The 16,944-nt window shown below is 48.4% G+C and overlaps 1 protein-coding gene across 2 annotated transcripts in view; it reads right to left on the bottom strand.

The window, feature by feature from the left end:
* Window positions 1–16,944, bottom strand: part of med30 (mediator complex subunit 30) — a 68,238-nt gene that overhangs the window by 20,450 nt on the left and 30,844 nt on the right. Inside the window, exons 3-4 of one of the 2 annotated variants that reach the window (XM_085993301.1) lie at window positions 14,395–14,553; window positions 10,243–10,353 (exon numbers count right to left, since the gene is read on the bottom strand). In XM_085993301.1, coding sequence (XP_085849427.1) covers window positions 10,243–10,353; window positions 14,395–14,553 — 270 coding nt within the window. The remainder of the gene's footprint in view (window positions 1–10,242; window positions 10,354–14,394; window positions 14,554–16,944) is intronic. The other variant, XM_085993302.1, reaches the window with a different exon arrangement.

Genomic DNA, 16,944 nt, shown 5'->3' with positions numbered 1-16,944 from the left:
CTAGTGCTGCTCGATGGTTTGGTTTAGATTGGTGGTACACACAATTTTGAAAATAAAAGCTCTATAGGCTGGTTTAAAAGTGTCATCGGTAAACTGATGGATCTGGATTCAGGACAGAAAAATGTAATGACTGCTTCAGCATAATTTAGCATTTTGGAAATGTTTGGTCAATGCTTTGCAATTCCTGGAATGCCATTAACTGAGAATGATGGATTACCTTCACATGTATTGAAAACATTTTAATAACGCTGAACAGACTGGACATCTTTTTACAAATATCACTTTCACAACATAAGGAAGCTTCAATTTACACCATTATATTGCCTTTTATTTTCAAAAATAAGGCAAACTGATGTCACTCCCCCGATGAATCAAGCAGGTCACATTACTTGAGCAGCAATCAAATTACCTAAAGATAGGTGGGTTAGCAAGTTGTGAGGAGGACACAGTCTGCAAAGGGAGATAGATAAGTTAAGTGAGTGGGCAAAAATTTGGCAGATGGAGTACAATGTGGGAAAATGTGAGGTTATGCACTTTGCAAGGAAGAATGAAAAAGCAAATTATTTAAATGGAGTGAGACTACAAAATGCTGCAGTACAAAGGGATCTGGGGGTCCTAGTACGTGAAACACAAAGTACAGCAAGTAATTAGGAAGGCTAATGGAACGTTGGCCTTTATTGCAAGGGGTATGGAGTATAAAAGTGGGGAAGTTTTGATGCAACTTTACAGGGCACTGGTGAGACCGCACCTGGAGTACTACATACAGTTTTGGTCTCCATATTTAAATAAGGATATACTTGCATTGGAGGCAGTGCAGAGAAGGTTCACTAGGTTGATTCCTGGGATAAAGGGGTTGACGTATGATGAAAGGTTGAGCAGGTTGGGCCTATACTCATTGGAGTTTAGAAGAATGAGAGGTGATCTTATTGAAACACATGTTGAGATACCGCGGCAAACGTGGGAGTCGAGACCAGAGCTAGTAAAACACAACTGCTTTTATTCTACCTCATGGCAAAGAGGAACTGGAAAAGCCCGCGCATCCACTTAAATACTCCCCAGACAGGAAGTGCTCCCGGCAGCCTGTCCCTGCAGGAAACAAGTTGCTGGAGGAAAGGGCCCCCGGCTGGGGGCGTCTGCTTAAACTGTCTGTGCCGCTGTGAGCGGATTATGTCCAGTGGTGGCGTGTCGCCACAGAGCTCCCCCCAGAATCCGCTTAGGAGGAGTGGACGAGTCGTGACGGTGGTCTGATGGTTCTGCCGCAGCGGCTCGGAGTGGTCGCCGGTCTAGTTGGTGGGGCCGGGCGGTTCGCCGCCGGCTGTGCTGGCGGGACGGCCTCTAGTTGGAGGCCAGGCCACGGGGACCTGTTCCCCTGGCTGTGTGTGTGCTGGTTTGAGCCGGTCGATGGAGACTGTGTCGACCCTGTCGCCGAGTCGCAGCTTGAAGACCTTGTCCCCGGTTTGTAGTACCTCGTATGGTCCGTCGTACGGGGGTCGCAGGGGCCCGCGGTGCGCGTCGTGTCGCACGAAGACGAAGCGCGCCTGCTGTAAATTTGGCGGGACGTGAGGTGCGAGTTCGCCGTGTCGGTTGACCGGAAGTGGGGCGAACTGCTGAGCGGAAGAGAAAGAGTTGAGCCGCTGCTGTTCGGCCGACCAAGGCGTGGTAGCCTCCGGAAGGAATTCGCCTGGGACGCGCAGCGGTTGTCCGTAGACTAACTCTGCTGCCGAGGACTGGAGGTCTTCCTTGACCGCGGTGCGTAGGCCTAGTAGCACCCACGGTAGGCGCTCAGTCCAGGTACTGTCCTGCAGGCCGGCGCGGAGTGAGGCCTTGAGTGACCTGTGGAAGCGTTCACAAAGCCCGTTGGCCTGCGGGTGGTACGCCGTGGTTCGGTGGAGCGTCACCCCGAGGTTGCGTGCTGTGGCCATCCAGAGTTCGGAGGTGAACTGGGCGCCTCTGTCGGAGGTTATGTCGGCCGGTACGCCGAACCTCACAACCCAGGTGTTAACGAACGCCCTGGCGATGTCGGCTGTGGTGGTGGAGGTCAGCGGCACTGCCTCAGGCCAGCGTGTGTAGCGGTCGACCATCGTGAGGAGATAAGTTTGGCCTTGTGATGGCGGCAGAGGACCGACGATGTCGACGTGTACGTGGTCGAAGCGGCGGCTGGGTACCTCGAAGTCTCCCAGGGGTGCTTTTGTGTGCAGCTGTACCGTAGCCCGTTGGCAGGCGAGGCAGGAGGTGGCCCAAGTCCGAACATCTCTGCTGAGGCCGCGCCAGACGAAGCGCTGGGAGAGGAGTTTGACGGATGCGCGGGAACCCGGGTGGGAGAGCCCGTGGAGCGCGTCGAAGATGCGGCGGCGCCCGGTTGCAGGGACGACCGGCCTGCGTTGGCCGAGTGAGACGTCGCAAGTGACTGCCGTGGCTTCGGGCCCGTGCGCGACCTTGGCTAGGCGTAGCCCTGGCAGGCTGGTAGCCGCGGCAGGCTGGTAGCCGCCGAGAGGTGGTCTGGGTCCGTGAGCTGGGCCGCTGCTAGTTGCGCGTAGTCGGCCGCGAGGTGATTCACGCAGATGGCGGGACGGGAAAGGCAGTCGGCGACAACGTTGTCTCTACCGGAGACGTGCTGGATGTCCGTAGTAAACTCGGACACGGCCGCGAGCTGGCGTTGCTGCCTAGCGGACCAGGGTTCGGTGTGCTTGGCCATCGCGTATGTGAGCGGCTTGTGGTCCACGTACGCGGTGAAGGGGCGGCCTTTCAGGAGGAACCTGAAATGGCGGACCAATAGGTGGAGCGCGAGAAGCTCGCGGTCGAAAGTGGAGTATTTGACCTCCGGGGGGGGGGGGGGGGGGGGGTGCAGTTGGCGGCTGTAGAAGGCAAGTGGCTGCCACGCGCCATTGACCCACTGCTCAAACACGACGCCAACCGCGTGGTCGGAGGCGTCAGTGGTGAGCGCGACCCGGGCATCGGCCCTCGGGTGCGCGAGCAGGGTGGTGTCGGCGAGCGTGTTTTTGGTGGCGAAGGTGGCTGACGTGTCAGTGGTCCAGGCTACGTCCATCTTGCCGGATTTACCTCGGAGGGAGTCGTATAGGGGCTTCATGAGGGCTGCAGCTCTGGGGATGAACCTGTTGTAGAAGTTCACCATCCCGAGGAACTCCTGGAGGCCCTTGATAGTTGTGGGGCGGGGGAATTGCTGGACGGCCTGCACCTTGTTGGGCAGGGGGACGGCCCCAGCAGGGGTGATGTGGTGACCGAGAAAATCGATCTCGGTTAGGCCGAATTGGCACTTCGCCGGGCTGAGGATGAGCCCGTGTTGGGCTAGGCGCCCGAACAGGGTGCGAAGGTGTTCGAGGTGTTCCTGTTTGGAGGAGCTGGCCACGAGAATGTCGTCCAGATAGACGAATAGGAAGTTCAGGTCCCGGAGGACTGAGTCCATAAGGCGCTGGAAAGCCTGGGCTGCATTCTTGAGGCCGAAGGGCATCCTCAGGAACTCGAACAGGCTGAATGGGGTGATGACGGCCATTTTGGGGATGTCCGCGGGGTGTACGGGGACTTGGTGGTAACCACGCACCAGGTCGACCTTGGAAAAGACGGTTCGCTCGGCCAGTCGGGCCGAGAAGTCCTGGATGTGTGGCACCGGGTATCGGTCGGGGGTGGTGGCGTCGTTGAGGCGGCGTTAGTCCCCGCAAGGGCGCCAGCCTCCGCCGGGCTTGGGGGCGATGTGGAAGGGCGAGGCCCAAGGGCTGCTGGAGCGGCGGATGATGCCGAGTTGTTCCATGGTGGTGAACTCTGCCCGCGCGATTTCCAGCTTGGCCAGGTTGAGTCTGCGGGCGTGGGCAGAAACTGGGGGGCCGGTGGTGGGGATATAGTGCTCCACACCGTGTTTGGCGGCTCTGGCCGAAAAGGTCGGGTTAGTGAGGGCGGGAAACTCGGCTAGGAGTGCCGAGTAGTCGTCCGTGGCTCTGGCGAGGCAGTAGGTGTCAGGCCGGCCGAACGGGCCGGGGTGAATGCGCCGGGGATGGCGGCCATAGTGTTGATGTCGACGAGGCGGTGCCTCGGAATGTCGACAAGGAGGCCGTGGGCGCGTAGGAAGTCGGCGCCGATGAGTGGGCAGAGGACCTTGGCTGTGAGGAACTCCCAGCGGTAGCGGCGGCCCGCGAGGTCGAGCGTGACCATGCAGGTGCCATATGTGCGGATGTCAGAGCCATTGGCTGCGGCCAGCGTGATACCCCGTGTGCCGCGTTGGATTTCGAGGGCGGAGGCGGGGGTGATGCTGTGCTGGGCCCGTGTCGCACAGAAATCGGCGGTTGGTTCTGTCGTCGGTGACGTAGAGGCCCCTTTTGCCCCGCGGCTATCGCGGGGGGTTTGAAAGTACACGGTGGCGTGCAGCGTTGGGCCCTAGTGCCAAAACGGGTGTGGTAGTAGCAGTGACCCGGAGTGGTAGGGCGGTCGGGCCTAGTGGGCCGGGAAGACCGCGTGGTCGTTGCCGTGAGGTCGGGTGCGACGTCGCAAGCAGACTGTGCAGAGAGCAGCCGGTCGGCCTTTTCGGCTATGTCATTCAGGTCCGTGGAGCCAGACTCCACAATGAGCGGGCGGATGCTGGCGGGGAGCTGCCGAATGAAAAGCGTGTGAAAGAGGGCGCCGGTGTTTTTGTCGTCCGAGAGGGACAGCATGTGGGAAAGCAGATCCGAGGGTGAAGCGTCACCAAGGCCGGGGAGGTCAAGGAGTTGGCAGTTGCACTGGTAAGAGGACGTTTGAAATTTTTTAAGGAGCGCAGCCTTCAGATGTTCGTACTTGCCTTCCGGTGGTGGATCCTGCAGCGCTGCCCAAACCTTGGGGACTGTGGCGTAGGTGAGAGAGGAGACGAGGTAGTCGTACTTTGTGGCGTCGACTGTAATGTGTTTCAGCCGGAATCTGGACTCAGCTTGAACAAACCAGGCTTCGACCAGGTTCTCCCAAAAGTCCGGTAGTTTAACCGTGGCTGCGTTTGTATCCGCCATGCTAGTTTAGGATTCGTCCTGAGCGTCGGGGTCACCAGTGTTGAGATACCGCGGCAAACATGGGAGTCAAGACCAGAGCTAGTAAAACACAACTGCTTTTATTCTACCTCATGGCAAAGAGGAACTGGAAAAGCCCGCGCATCCACTTAAATACTCCCCAGACAGGAAGTGCTCCCGGCAGCCTGTCCCTGCGGGAAACAAGTTGCTGGAGGAAAGGGCCCCCGGCTGGGGGCGTCTGCTTAAACTGTCCGTGCCGCCGTGAGCGGATTATGTCCAGTGGTGGCGTGTCGCCACACACAAAAGATTCTGAGGAAGATTGACAGGGTGGATGCTGAGAGGATGTTTCCCCTAGTGGGGATATCTAGATCTAGGGGGCATAGTTTCAGAATAAGGGGTCATTTAAGACGGAGATGAGGAGGAATTTCTTCTCTCAGTGTCGTGAATCTTTGGAATTCTCTACTCCAGAGAGCTGTGGCGACGGAGTCATTGAATATATTTAAGGCGGAGATTGACAGACATCTGAACTACAAGGGAGTTAAGGGGTATGGGGAGAGAGTGGGAATGTGGTGTTGAGGCCAAGATTGGATCAGCCATGGTCTTATTGAATGGCGGAGCAGGCTCGAGGGGCCGATTGACCAACTCCTGCTCCTTATGTATAGAAAGATTAAATCTGATGGTTTGCATGTTATAAGCATTGTGCTCATCTTCAGGTTATTGTGGATTGTGCATGCAAGTCCAAAACTTGTGGACTCTCAATTATCCACAAATGTCAATTATCTACCAAGGTATCAGCTCCATTATGACACAGGATGAAGGTACTGAAATCTTGGAGGGAAAGAATTGTGCCAGTTTTAGCTAGAAAATGTTGCACCATCTCCTGCCTATGAATTACCACAGGAGGACTTGAGTTGCCCAATATCAGATCAGTTCAGATAAATATAAACAGATTCAAAAGGGGCCCAGATGGTGCACAGCTTGGTCACCCTACCTCAAAGGATATAGATGCATTACAAAGGTTGTAAAGAGTGACCAGATAATTTCAGGCCTTGTGGGGAATAAATTATGAAAAAAGCCACAACAATGAGACTTTTTGCTGGAGAAAAGACGGAGAGGAAACAGAATACAGTTTGCTTTTTTAAAAATAAATGAGATAGATATAGATACGGTCAAAATAAGCAAGCTATTTAAATTCGATAAGGAGCATGGGACCAGAAGCCAAAAGTACAAAACCCACAAGCCTCAAGCACAGTTGAGATTAGAAAAAGGTACCCCGCCCCCCACCCCTTACAGGGCAGCGAACAGGAGGATGGTAATTTTGGGGTTAACTGACATCTTTGAAAGGGGACTTAAGCACTGTTCCCGCTAAGGTGCGTGGGCACTGACCCCGAGCTCACGCGCAATTGATCTGAAATGCCGCGCAGAGGACTCGACAGTAGCTGGGGCAGGGGAGGGGGCCAAATACACAATGGCCCCGGGAATCCAGACAAACTCGCTTGTGAGTCTTGCGACCTCAGAGCCGATCGCAATTGCATCTCTTGAAGTGTGTGCTCCGATGGTTGATGGGGTGCTGTGCAACGCTGGGAGGGGTTTGGTTTTCTTTTCTCCCTTGAACTTTGGCCTTTCAGTGGGGCAGCGGGAGAATCCCCCGCGCTATCATTTTTTGCCTTTACAGCCTACTGCGCCTGGTATACCAGAGCCGTGCATGCGCAGTACCCAGTTGGGCCATGCTTTCATGTGGCGGGGGGGGGGGGGGGTAATGGATCGAGATGGGCGAGAGGGGGCATGGAGGGAGGGAGGGAGGGGGAGAGAGCGAGAGCGACGAGGGTCCAGACGTGTGTACTCCGTTTCCGGGGACTGAGCGGCGGCCGCACCTTGGAACAACACAGGTGGAGGCGCAGCAAATGTACAATGGGCGCTGGAAGGAGGCTAAAGCAAACAAGTTTTAGGCCCCCAGTGAAACAAAAATGAGAATTTGTTTTTTAAATTGAGAAAATTGTTTAAAGCTGGAAATAAAATATGGTGAGTGATGTTGAATGTCCTGCTTGGTAAGTTTCAGTTAAATTGCCAGGTGTTGTCCCCTTTTTGAAAGAGTCTATCAGGGTTATTTAAATCATGTTATGAGGGGGATAAGTCTGTGCCCCTGTTTGTACCTCAGAGTCTGTGAGAGACAGAGGGAACGGCAGCAGAAAAAGAGGAAATAACTTCTCCAAAACTGATCTCAACTCATTGCCAAGGCTGGGGATAGATAACCTCACCGCGTTCTTAGGAAGTTTAACCACTTTATTCACATTCTTATTTGAGCTCCATTTGGAATTAGAGTTTATTTTATTATTTTTTTGTTGTATTTTAACAACAGCGTTGAAAAGGGAAAGCAAAACTTGGAGCAATTTCTTCTGTCAAAGCTGCAACGAGACTTAAAAGAATTTAAAGATTTTTAATGAACTTTTCACAAAAAATTTGTGTTAAAAAACCTTTTTCCCCCCAAGTTTCAAATATGATTTTGGAAGAAACAGAAACAAAAATCAATTTGTCCCTCTTCTAAACAAGTTTCAACCAGGTCTTGAAGGCCAAACACTTTTAAAGAGGTTCTGAAATGCGTTAAACATTTTAAAATTGAAATTTCTCAATATTTGATTTTGAATGATCGACTGAAGTGAGTAGCTTTACACAAACATGCAACCATGCTGTTGAGGGGGAGGGCGGGGAGGATTTGTAGAAGTTAATGATACTTTTTAAAAAATAACATGCAAGACATTTAGTTTAGGAAGAAAACCAAAAAAGGGGAAAAACACAAACCATTTTATTTTGTCTGCCGTTCTATAGTCCTAACCAGTCCCAGGAATAATGTAAATATAGATTTCCTCTTAAACGTTTAGTGGCGTGTTGATAGAAACACAAGTTATGTAATGATGCATAAAAATTGCAGGAAGCTACTTTAGAAGAAACTATTTGTTTATTGAGAAAGACACAGAAATTACTTCAATTAAACTGATAATGTCCAATTTTGATTTGGTATAAACGTTTGAAATAGGAGATTAAAAATTGAGAGTACAATGAAGTTTGTTTCCCACTATTTAATTGGGAAGTACCTAAAATAATTCAACACTTTTCGTGATAAGAGCAGGGATTAATATTGCGGAGAATGTTTGAGAGAAAAACATTAGAAGCGAAATTCATAAATTAACATCTTTACGTCAACTATTAGTAAACATTTCCAAGTCAGTCTGATTGGTTCCCCTGTCCAGGAAGAAAGATGAATGTTTATTTCTGTTAAATCATAGCTTTTCCTGCTTTTTGTTTTTAATTCAGTGACGCAAATTGTGTATGTGTTTTTCTGCACTTGTGAATAAGTGCTGCATTTCTGACATTACATGGGGGGGGGGGGGGTGGGGGTGCTGGTTCAAGAAGACCACGTTTATTAATGGAAGTGATTGAAGTTGGAAATACGGATACCTGTTTTTGTTCAATTCTTTTTAATACTGTGAATTGTGATTAATATTCTAATTACTTATGTGGATGTACAGCAGGTCAGTGCCATAGGAAAGCCGCTGCTCATGCAGCCATTGCTATAGTGACATGAGGGATGGGCTAATACATTGAAAATTTTTAAATTAGTACAAATTGCACAAATAGATATGCCTCTTTCTGCTCACCTTGGGCTTTTGGATTGTTTGTCAATGCATAACCGTGTAACTGAGTGACATTTCTGAAGTGTTAATGCATTATTATGCAGTTCTTTTATATCTGTCATTTCTGACAAGTATTTTATTAAATAGAGTTTGTACATAGTGAACTAAAAGCTTTTAATTAATTCTACCATAAACAAACCTGCAGAATGGGCATGTAAATGACAAATGAATTTCAACATAGACAAGTGTGAGGTGGGGCATTTTGGTAGGAGGAATAAGGAGGCGACCTACTCCTTGAAAAATAAGAGTCTAAATGGGGTAGAGGTGCAAAGGGATCTAGGGGTATAGATTCACAAATCATTAAAAGTAGCAACGCAGGTAAAAAAAAAGCCATAAAAGTGCAAATAAAGCACTGGGGTTCATTTCTAGAGGAATAGAATTCAAAAGCAGAGAAGTTAGGTTAAACTGGTATAGAACCTTGTCTGATTGTCTCATGATTTGAGATGGTGGGGTGGCAATATAGCGTGATAGTATATATGCTTTTAAGTGGTTGCTGTTGCTGTCGTTGTAAACATTGTTGTTGTAAAAATTGTTGTTGTTTTTAAATTTGCTCACGGACGAAAAGGTCACGCTCAAAGGAGCTCGTGGCCTGCTCAGTACAAAAAACATTGGACTTGAGTTTTTCCTCCCCCGCCCCAGGAGAGGTAGATAAGGAACGTAACTGTTCCCTAAAATAGGATCAACAGTAATGGAGGTGGGCGGGGGTGAAGGAAAGAGAATAATAAAAGAACTAATATATGAATCCTGGATGGAGCTGCTTGATGTGCTGAATGGCCTTTTCTCACTTTGAAGTTTCTTTCTTGCATCAGATTTGGATTTTGCAACTTTGGAACTTCTCCTTGATTGTTCGAGTCCAATGGGAATACTTTTTGATCAGAGTACCCCCTCATTAAAAGTTTCTTTGATGGTTTGGGAAAAATGCCCGTTCTATTATCTGCAGGAAGACACTTGAATTAGGTCTCGAGCTGCTCCAGAATGTATAGGCATGCTCCCCATTAGTGATGTCACTGGAGCAGCGGGAACATTAGGAGACCCAATTAGTGAGCAGAATACAAAACACATCAAAAGAACTTTTAAATTTTTTTTTCCATAAAACATTGAGCACTTTGAACAAAGGGTAATCTTCCTATACCTACCTTTCACTAAGCACAGCAATAAACTTTAACAGTATCAATTAGAAGGGAGCAGGTGACACAGTGGATTGAATATACTTTCATTTTATTTCTGGAATGCAGCCCAGGCAATTGGGATGAAATCTCTCTCTCTGCTGGCTACAAGATCAGACTGACAAGCTCACTCGAAGACTACAGCGTGGCTTGTGTGAGAAATGGAAATGCCATTGCTCTTTCAAGGTGTTACAGCACATTGTTGAGCTCATATAATTCCTGGTCTAGGATTGCACAATGTAGACACTGGGTGCCCATAGTGGAGAAGCGTTCTATTTCCCACCTTTCACTTCCTGATCTTGAGCACAAAACTTCACTAAAAATCATGTCCATTGCATTTTTTCATAATTGTTTCCATGAACATTTAATAAAATTGTCAAGAAAAAAATGTTCCCGTACCTTATTTACCTCTACAATTTCCCGCCTCTCTTCACTTGCTAAGCGGAGTTGATTTGCCAAGCTACGATCTTCGTGCTTTGTACTATCATCTTCCACATAAGGAATAAGTTGCTACGGACATATAAAAATACTTCAATAAATCACACTTTTTTTTTTTTTTTTTTTTAAATAAAGTGGCATGCAGTGCCTTCTGTTCAGTGAGCACTGCTTTTACTCACCTGGAGTTGCATGTTTAAACACCATCTGGAGGAACTTCAGCACAGTCCTTCCTAACATGCAACCTATCGCCACAGTATTGTTTAGGGAGTACCATCTTTCAAGATGCATTAAATGGAGGTCCTGTCCTAGAGGACACCGCACTAACTGTAGATTAGTCCTGGTAAATATTCTCCTCACCCAACCCAACAGGAACGATATTTTCAATTTTTCTGCATTACCTTGGATAAAGGAATATCCTATAATGATCTGATCCTCAAGTATTGAACTACAGGAAACTTTGGTTTATCTGGAGGTTAACTGTCCGGAATGCTCGAGCCACCGGCAAAATTCAGGAGTCGGTTCAGTAAGTTTTTTTTCTTTTCGTTGCTTTTTTTTTCCACTAGTCAGGCTCTGCAAGGTCTAGCTAAAGCTGTTGCTTAGTTACAGAGACGCTTGCAAGCTACGGCCGACTGTTTAGAAGCAACAGGGTTTGTTGCTAGATACGGAGCTCAAAAGCTTCCGTATGTTTTAACATTAGCGCTGGTTTGTCCAGCAGTTTTGATGGGACGGCAACAGCTCGGTCCCGTCGGTGCCAGATATCACAAAGTTTCCTGTACTATTTCAGAGCCAGTGTAATGAGACATGATATTCCAGCCTAACCTCAGCCTACCAGCAAATCCCCACTGCTCCTCAGTCACAGGAGCATGTCTTGGTCGTTAAGAGACAAGAGCACAGGTTTTAAATTGCTGTTTACCTACTTTAAGGTATTGTCAAAAACAGACGTTGGATGAAACCTTGAAGACAAATTTTGTTTTTATCTCAGTCTCTTTTTAAAATATTCTTTAAATTCTAACAGCAATTAGATAGAGCAAGATTTTCTGTAGCAATACTCAACAGTTGGGACTTTCATAGTCTTTGAATCCAACTTACATATAATCTGTGCTGCAGTGGCTTCCTAAAGCGACCAAAGAGTACACCAACCACCAAACCCAGACAGACGGCTCCAGCTTAACCTGGTTTGTGAGACAGGTCAACTTATTGCAGTATGAAAAAGAGGGTTATTGTTCTTAATCATATTAATAGCAATTTTAGTACAGAGCCCTTTTTTGAAATGCAGGGATTTTCAAGCAGTCTCCTTTTAACAAATTCCTCAATTCCAAGCTTTTTATTTTAATTTCCATTTTGCCAAGTATTACAATGATGACAATTCACTTCTTTGCACTTCCGGTCTTTGTTCATCAATAAGTGTAAACAAATGTTTACAAAATATGAAGAATACTACTGTGGGGAACAATACAATTCTATTAATTATATGTTAAGTTGGTTTATTAGAAAACAAACTTCCCACTCGACTTCCAAAATGAAGTTATCTTGCCTTTATAAAAGTTGGAGGGTGTATGAAAGTTGGTTACTTGGTTAGGGATTTACTGATAAATCAGGTTACTATACTGTACATGTGTAAAAGGATGTTACTTAATAGATCCTAATATTTAAAAGCTACTTCCTCTGCTTTTAGCTTTTGCTCTGTAACAAAAGAAATGCTAAGTGAAATTTCCATTGATGCAAGGTTTGGCAAAATAGGGATTAGAACAAAAAGTTTAAAAATCTGAATCCATTAAAAGAAGCTTGTCTACAAATTCCTGAATAAAAAGAGATCTATGTACTAAAATCAGCATTACATTGATTTAAGAACTATTTGTTATAGAAACTGGAAAAGCCATGGGAGCTCATCTCTTTTGGAAGGATATCATGAACAGCACCTCGCAGAATCTTGATGTGTCAAATCTGGCAACTGCCATATTTGTTTAAAAAGAAATAAAACATGCCCCAAACTCCTTTCACTGGTAGCATTGTAGCACCTCAGTTTTACGTCCCAACTTTTCACCTGTTTTGCAGAGAAACTCCTATATTTCAACCAACTCTACTTCCAAAATTGCTGTACGCTAAGGTATGTCTTTAAAATGGGGACTGACTTACCTCTACGCATCCTACTCCAATTATTCCTCACTTCTAACTCCGCTTCACCTACCCTTGGTCTTGACTCCCCATGTGCAATACCACAGGAGATCGACTAGTTTACAAATATATTTATACAAAAATAATTCAGTGGAATTCTACTTCATCCCTATTCCATTCTAATTTGTAATTATTTCCTCCTGAGGCACTCACCATTTTAGCAGCTGAGGGGGACAACAAGCCACCTCCTCGCAGGCTTCTGCTCATTTCACTCTAAACTAGTTGCAAGGAGGTGCCTTATTGGCCCACCTGGCTGCCTACTCACTCACTCTAAACTGTTTTACATAGTAGGTAAATGTACTTGTGCATTTCTCTGTTTGATCAACGTTTGCACTGCATATTAATACACCAGTGCACTGGACCACACATTATCCTGAATGTAACTTTCAGAGTGATAGAACTCATGGAATATATTGATAAAACCTTACTTCAAATGGAGCCAAAGTATAAAGTGGACACACAAGCATTTTTATAAGAAAAAACAATTTCTCTTGGGCAGAGAAATGCAAACCGAACTTTTAAGTCTGAAGATTTACTTTTGTTACACACTTAATTCTAATTGGATCTCAGGTCAGATCAAACACATCTAACTCTACTAGTGCAGCAGCCCATTCCCAAGGAAACACAACAATCAAACAAAATGTCATTAAAAGAATGAAATACCTTAAAAAAAATTAGCTAAAATCAGTTATAGGTTTCTTGAAAAGTGTGGAGCAGAACATGGGTTTGAATATAGACATGATACCAAGAGGACCAGACAGAGGTTAAGGACATCTCTTACTCAGATGTCAGCTTTGGCTCAGTGGCAGAACTCTCGCCAGTCAAAAGGTTGTGGGTTCAAGCCCCACTCCAGAGACTTAAGCACGTAATCTAGGCTGACATCTCAGTGCAGTACTGAGGGAGTGCTGTATTGTTGAAGGTGCAATCTTTTGGAACATAGTAACAGGAGCCGGCCATTCAGCCCCTCAAGCCTGCTCCGCCATTCAATGAGAACATGGCTGATCTGCGACTTAACTCCATATACCCTTTGTTTCCTAATTTCACTCCTGAAAGGTCTGGCTCTAATTTTTAGACTATGCCCCCTAGTCCTAGAATCCCCAACCAGTGGAAATAGTTTCTCTCTATCCACCCTATCCGTTCCCCTTAATATCGTGAAAACTTTGATCAGATCACCCCTTAACCTTCTAAATTCTAGGAAATACAACTCTAATTTGTGTAGTCTCTCCTCGTAACTTAACCCTTGAAGCGGGTAAACCTACGCTGCACTCCTTCCAAGGCCAATATATCCTTCCTAAAGTGTGGTGCCCAGAAGTGCTCACAGTACTCCAGGTGTGATCTAACCAGGGCTCTGTATAGCTGCAGCATAACTTCTACCTCCTTGTATTCTCGTCCTCTAGATATAAAGGCCAGCATTCCATTAGCCTTTTTGATTATTTTCTGTACCTGTTCATGATATTTTTGAATGATTATGTACCCGGAACCCCCAAGTCTCTTTGGGCCTCCACGAGACGTTAAACCGAGGTCCCATCTGCCCTCTCAGGTGGATGTAAAGCATCAGGATAACATTGTGTGGACTACTGCCCAGAAAGTACTGGCTGAAAAAGTAGTACAGCAATGGCGCACTTTGTTCAACATTACAAGCTAGGATTCACAAAACATTGTTCATAGTAGTAGGCAGATGTTTGCGAATAAACTATTGAAATTTAAGTTAGTTCAGTTACTACAGACATGGCTACAGGAGTTGTTGTCAAGGAAACAGAGAATGAGCAGTTGTTCCCCCTCCCATTCATACATTTTTGGCATGGTTTATGTCCCCTCTTTCTCATCTTCAAATCCTAGAGTTACCCAGGGTGTGCCAAACACTTTACATGTGGTTTTGCCTCTGCCACTGCAAGTTGCCACCTAAATAAAGCACAACCAGTTCCAGATGCTTCTTACCTCCATTGGGACAGGATCTAAACCTGCACAGTTTTCATTGCATTTGTCATAGACTAGTCGCAACTTCCTGAAGAGCACAGACAGCTGACGAAGGTGTTCTTGCAGTTTCCCCTGCCTGTCCTGGTGGGTGGCAGTGTGATACGATACACCATTTGGCAACTGAAATGCAGATAGCATAAGTTGAGACTTCTATCTTAAAAGATAAATAATCACACCACCGTAGCTGTAGGCAATCCATAAACAAATCTTTGAGACTATCCAAAACAACACTATTTGGAGTTACTAAATAAAATGGGGTTATCACAGCAGAAGTCATTAGGCACTATAAAAGTTATTTATTTACTAAGATTTCTCTTAAGTTTGCCACTGACACCAGGGTTTAGTTCAGTTTAAGCATAATACACTTTAGTCAGATGGTTCGCAAAGTCAACATACAGTACATACAAAAACACTTGTGGCGTACCGATCACAGAAAGGACACAATCCGCTTTTCGGTCCGTAGACTATAAATCAGGCGTCATGCCTTTAAGAAGGATCACACCTTTAAGAAACTCGATCCGCAACATAGTTAAGCCCAGAGCGGGGGAGGAGCAGTCGAAGCTGGGGACTGAGTAAAGGCAGTCGGACTTGGTGTAGTCGCTGACTCCATTTTTGTGTTCAACATGTGGTCTCACAATTAAACCTTTTCTGTTGAACCTCTCCGAGTTCAGTATATTTTGTTAGGAGTACGTAGACTCCTACATTGGTGACCCCGACGCTCAGGACGACTCCTAAGCGTAACCATGGCTGACACAAACGCAGTTTCTGTGAAGCTGCCGGAGTTCTGGGAGAACCTAGCCACCGCCTGGTTCCTTCAAGCCGAATCGCAATTCCGACTCCGCGGCATCACCGCCGACGCAACGATGTACGACTACCTCCTCGCCTCCCTGGGCAGCTCCACAATCACGAAAGTCTGGACAACACTACAAAACCCTTCAGAGGAAGGCAAGTACGCACATCTCAAGGCCGCGCTCCTTAAAAAATTCACAGCCTCCCAATTCGTGCGCAACTGCCACCTCCTCGACCTCCCGGGCCTCGGTGACTCCACGCCGTCAGACTTGCTCTCACACGTTTGCTCTGACCGACGAGAAACCGCCAGGCTCCCTCTTCCGCACGCTCTTTATCCGCCAACTACCCCCCAGCATCCGCCCGGCGATCGTGGCGTCCAGCCTCACGGACCTCGAGGACCTGGCCGACGAAGCCGATAAGCTCCTGTCTGCCGGCTCCAACCACGCAGTCACCTCCGACCTGGCCTCCGCAGCGTCGGTGCGCGCTCCACCCTCTATCGCTCGGCCACGAGGCCCCCACCCCAGGGCAACTGCTACTTCCATACCCGGTTCGGCGCACGGGCACGCCGCTGCAACCATCCCTGCATGTTTCCAACCGCCCCCACACCGGCCTACACGATGGCCGTGGGGCAAGCAGGCGCGCTGCTGTACGTTACAGACAGTGCCTCCGGACGCCGTTTCCTATGTGACACGGGCGCGCAGCATCATCCCCGCGTCCGCCCTCGAGATCCAGCGAGGCGGCCGCGCGCTGGCTGCCGCCAACGGCACCGACATCCGGACGTACGGCACCCGCACCGTCACCATCGACCTCGCAGGCCGCCGCTACCACTGGGAGTTTATCACCGCCAAGGTGCTCTCCCCGCTCCTCGGTGCGGATTTCTTGTGCGCTCACGGCCTGTTGGTCGACATGCCTCGGCGCCGCCTCGTGGACATGAACACCATGTCACCTATCCCGGGCGCCATGGCCCCCCCCCCCCAACCCGCCGAAATGGTGTGGCAGTGCCGCGCCCGCTCAACGGACGACTACTCAGCACTCCTGGCCGAGTTCCCAACCCTCACCAACCCGACCTTCTCCGCGAAAGTTGCTAAGCACAGGGTAGAACACTTCATCCCTACCACAGGCCCACCGGTGTATGCCCACGCCCGCAGGCTGGACCCGGCCAAGCTGGAGATCGCGCGGGCCGAGTTCGCCACAATGGAACAGCTCGGCATCATCCGCCGCTCCAACAGCCCCTGGGCCTCCCCACTCCACATCGTCACCAAACCTGAGGGGGGATGGCGCACCTGCGGGGACTACCGGCGCCTAAACGACGCCACCACGCCGGATCGGTACCCCATACTGCACATTCAAGACTTCTCGGCTAGACTGGCCGGCCGCTCAGTCTTCTCCAAAGTCGACCTGGTGCACGGTTACCATCAGGTGCCAGTCCACCCCACGGACGTCCCCAAGACGGCCATAATCACCCCTTTTGGGCTATTCGAGTTCCTCCGAATGCCCTTCGGCCTCAAAAACGCGGCCCAGGCCTTCCAGCGGCTCATGGACTCGGTCCTCCGGGACCTGAAGTTCCTCTTTGTCTACCTGGATGACATCCTGGTAGCTAGTTCCTCCAAGCAGGAACACATCGAGCACCTCCGCACCCTGTTCCAGCGGCTCAGTGAGCACAGGCTCATCATCAGCCCAGTCAAGTGCCAATTCGGCCTCAGCAGGATCGAATTCCTCGGC

This window comes from Somniosus microcephalus, chromosome 7 (genome assembly GCF_052327205.1).
Source record: "Somniosus microcephalus isolate GS21.2 chromosome 7, FLI_Smic_1.0, whole genome shotgun sequence".
NCBI classification, from domain to species: Eukaryota; Metazoa; Chordata; class Chondrichthyes; order Squaliformes; family Somniosidae; genus Somniosus; species Somniosus microcephalus.
The sequence above is the reverse complement of the archived record's forward strand: the minus strand, read 5'-3'. Positions and strand labels throughout refer to the sequence as shown.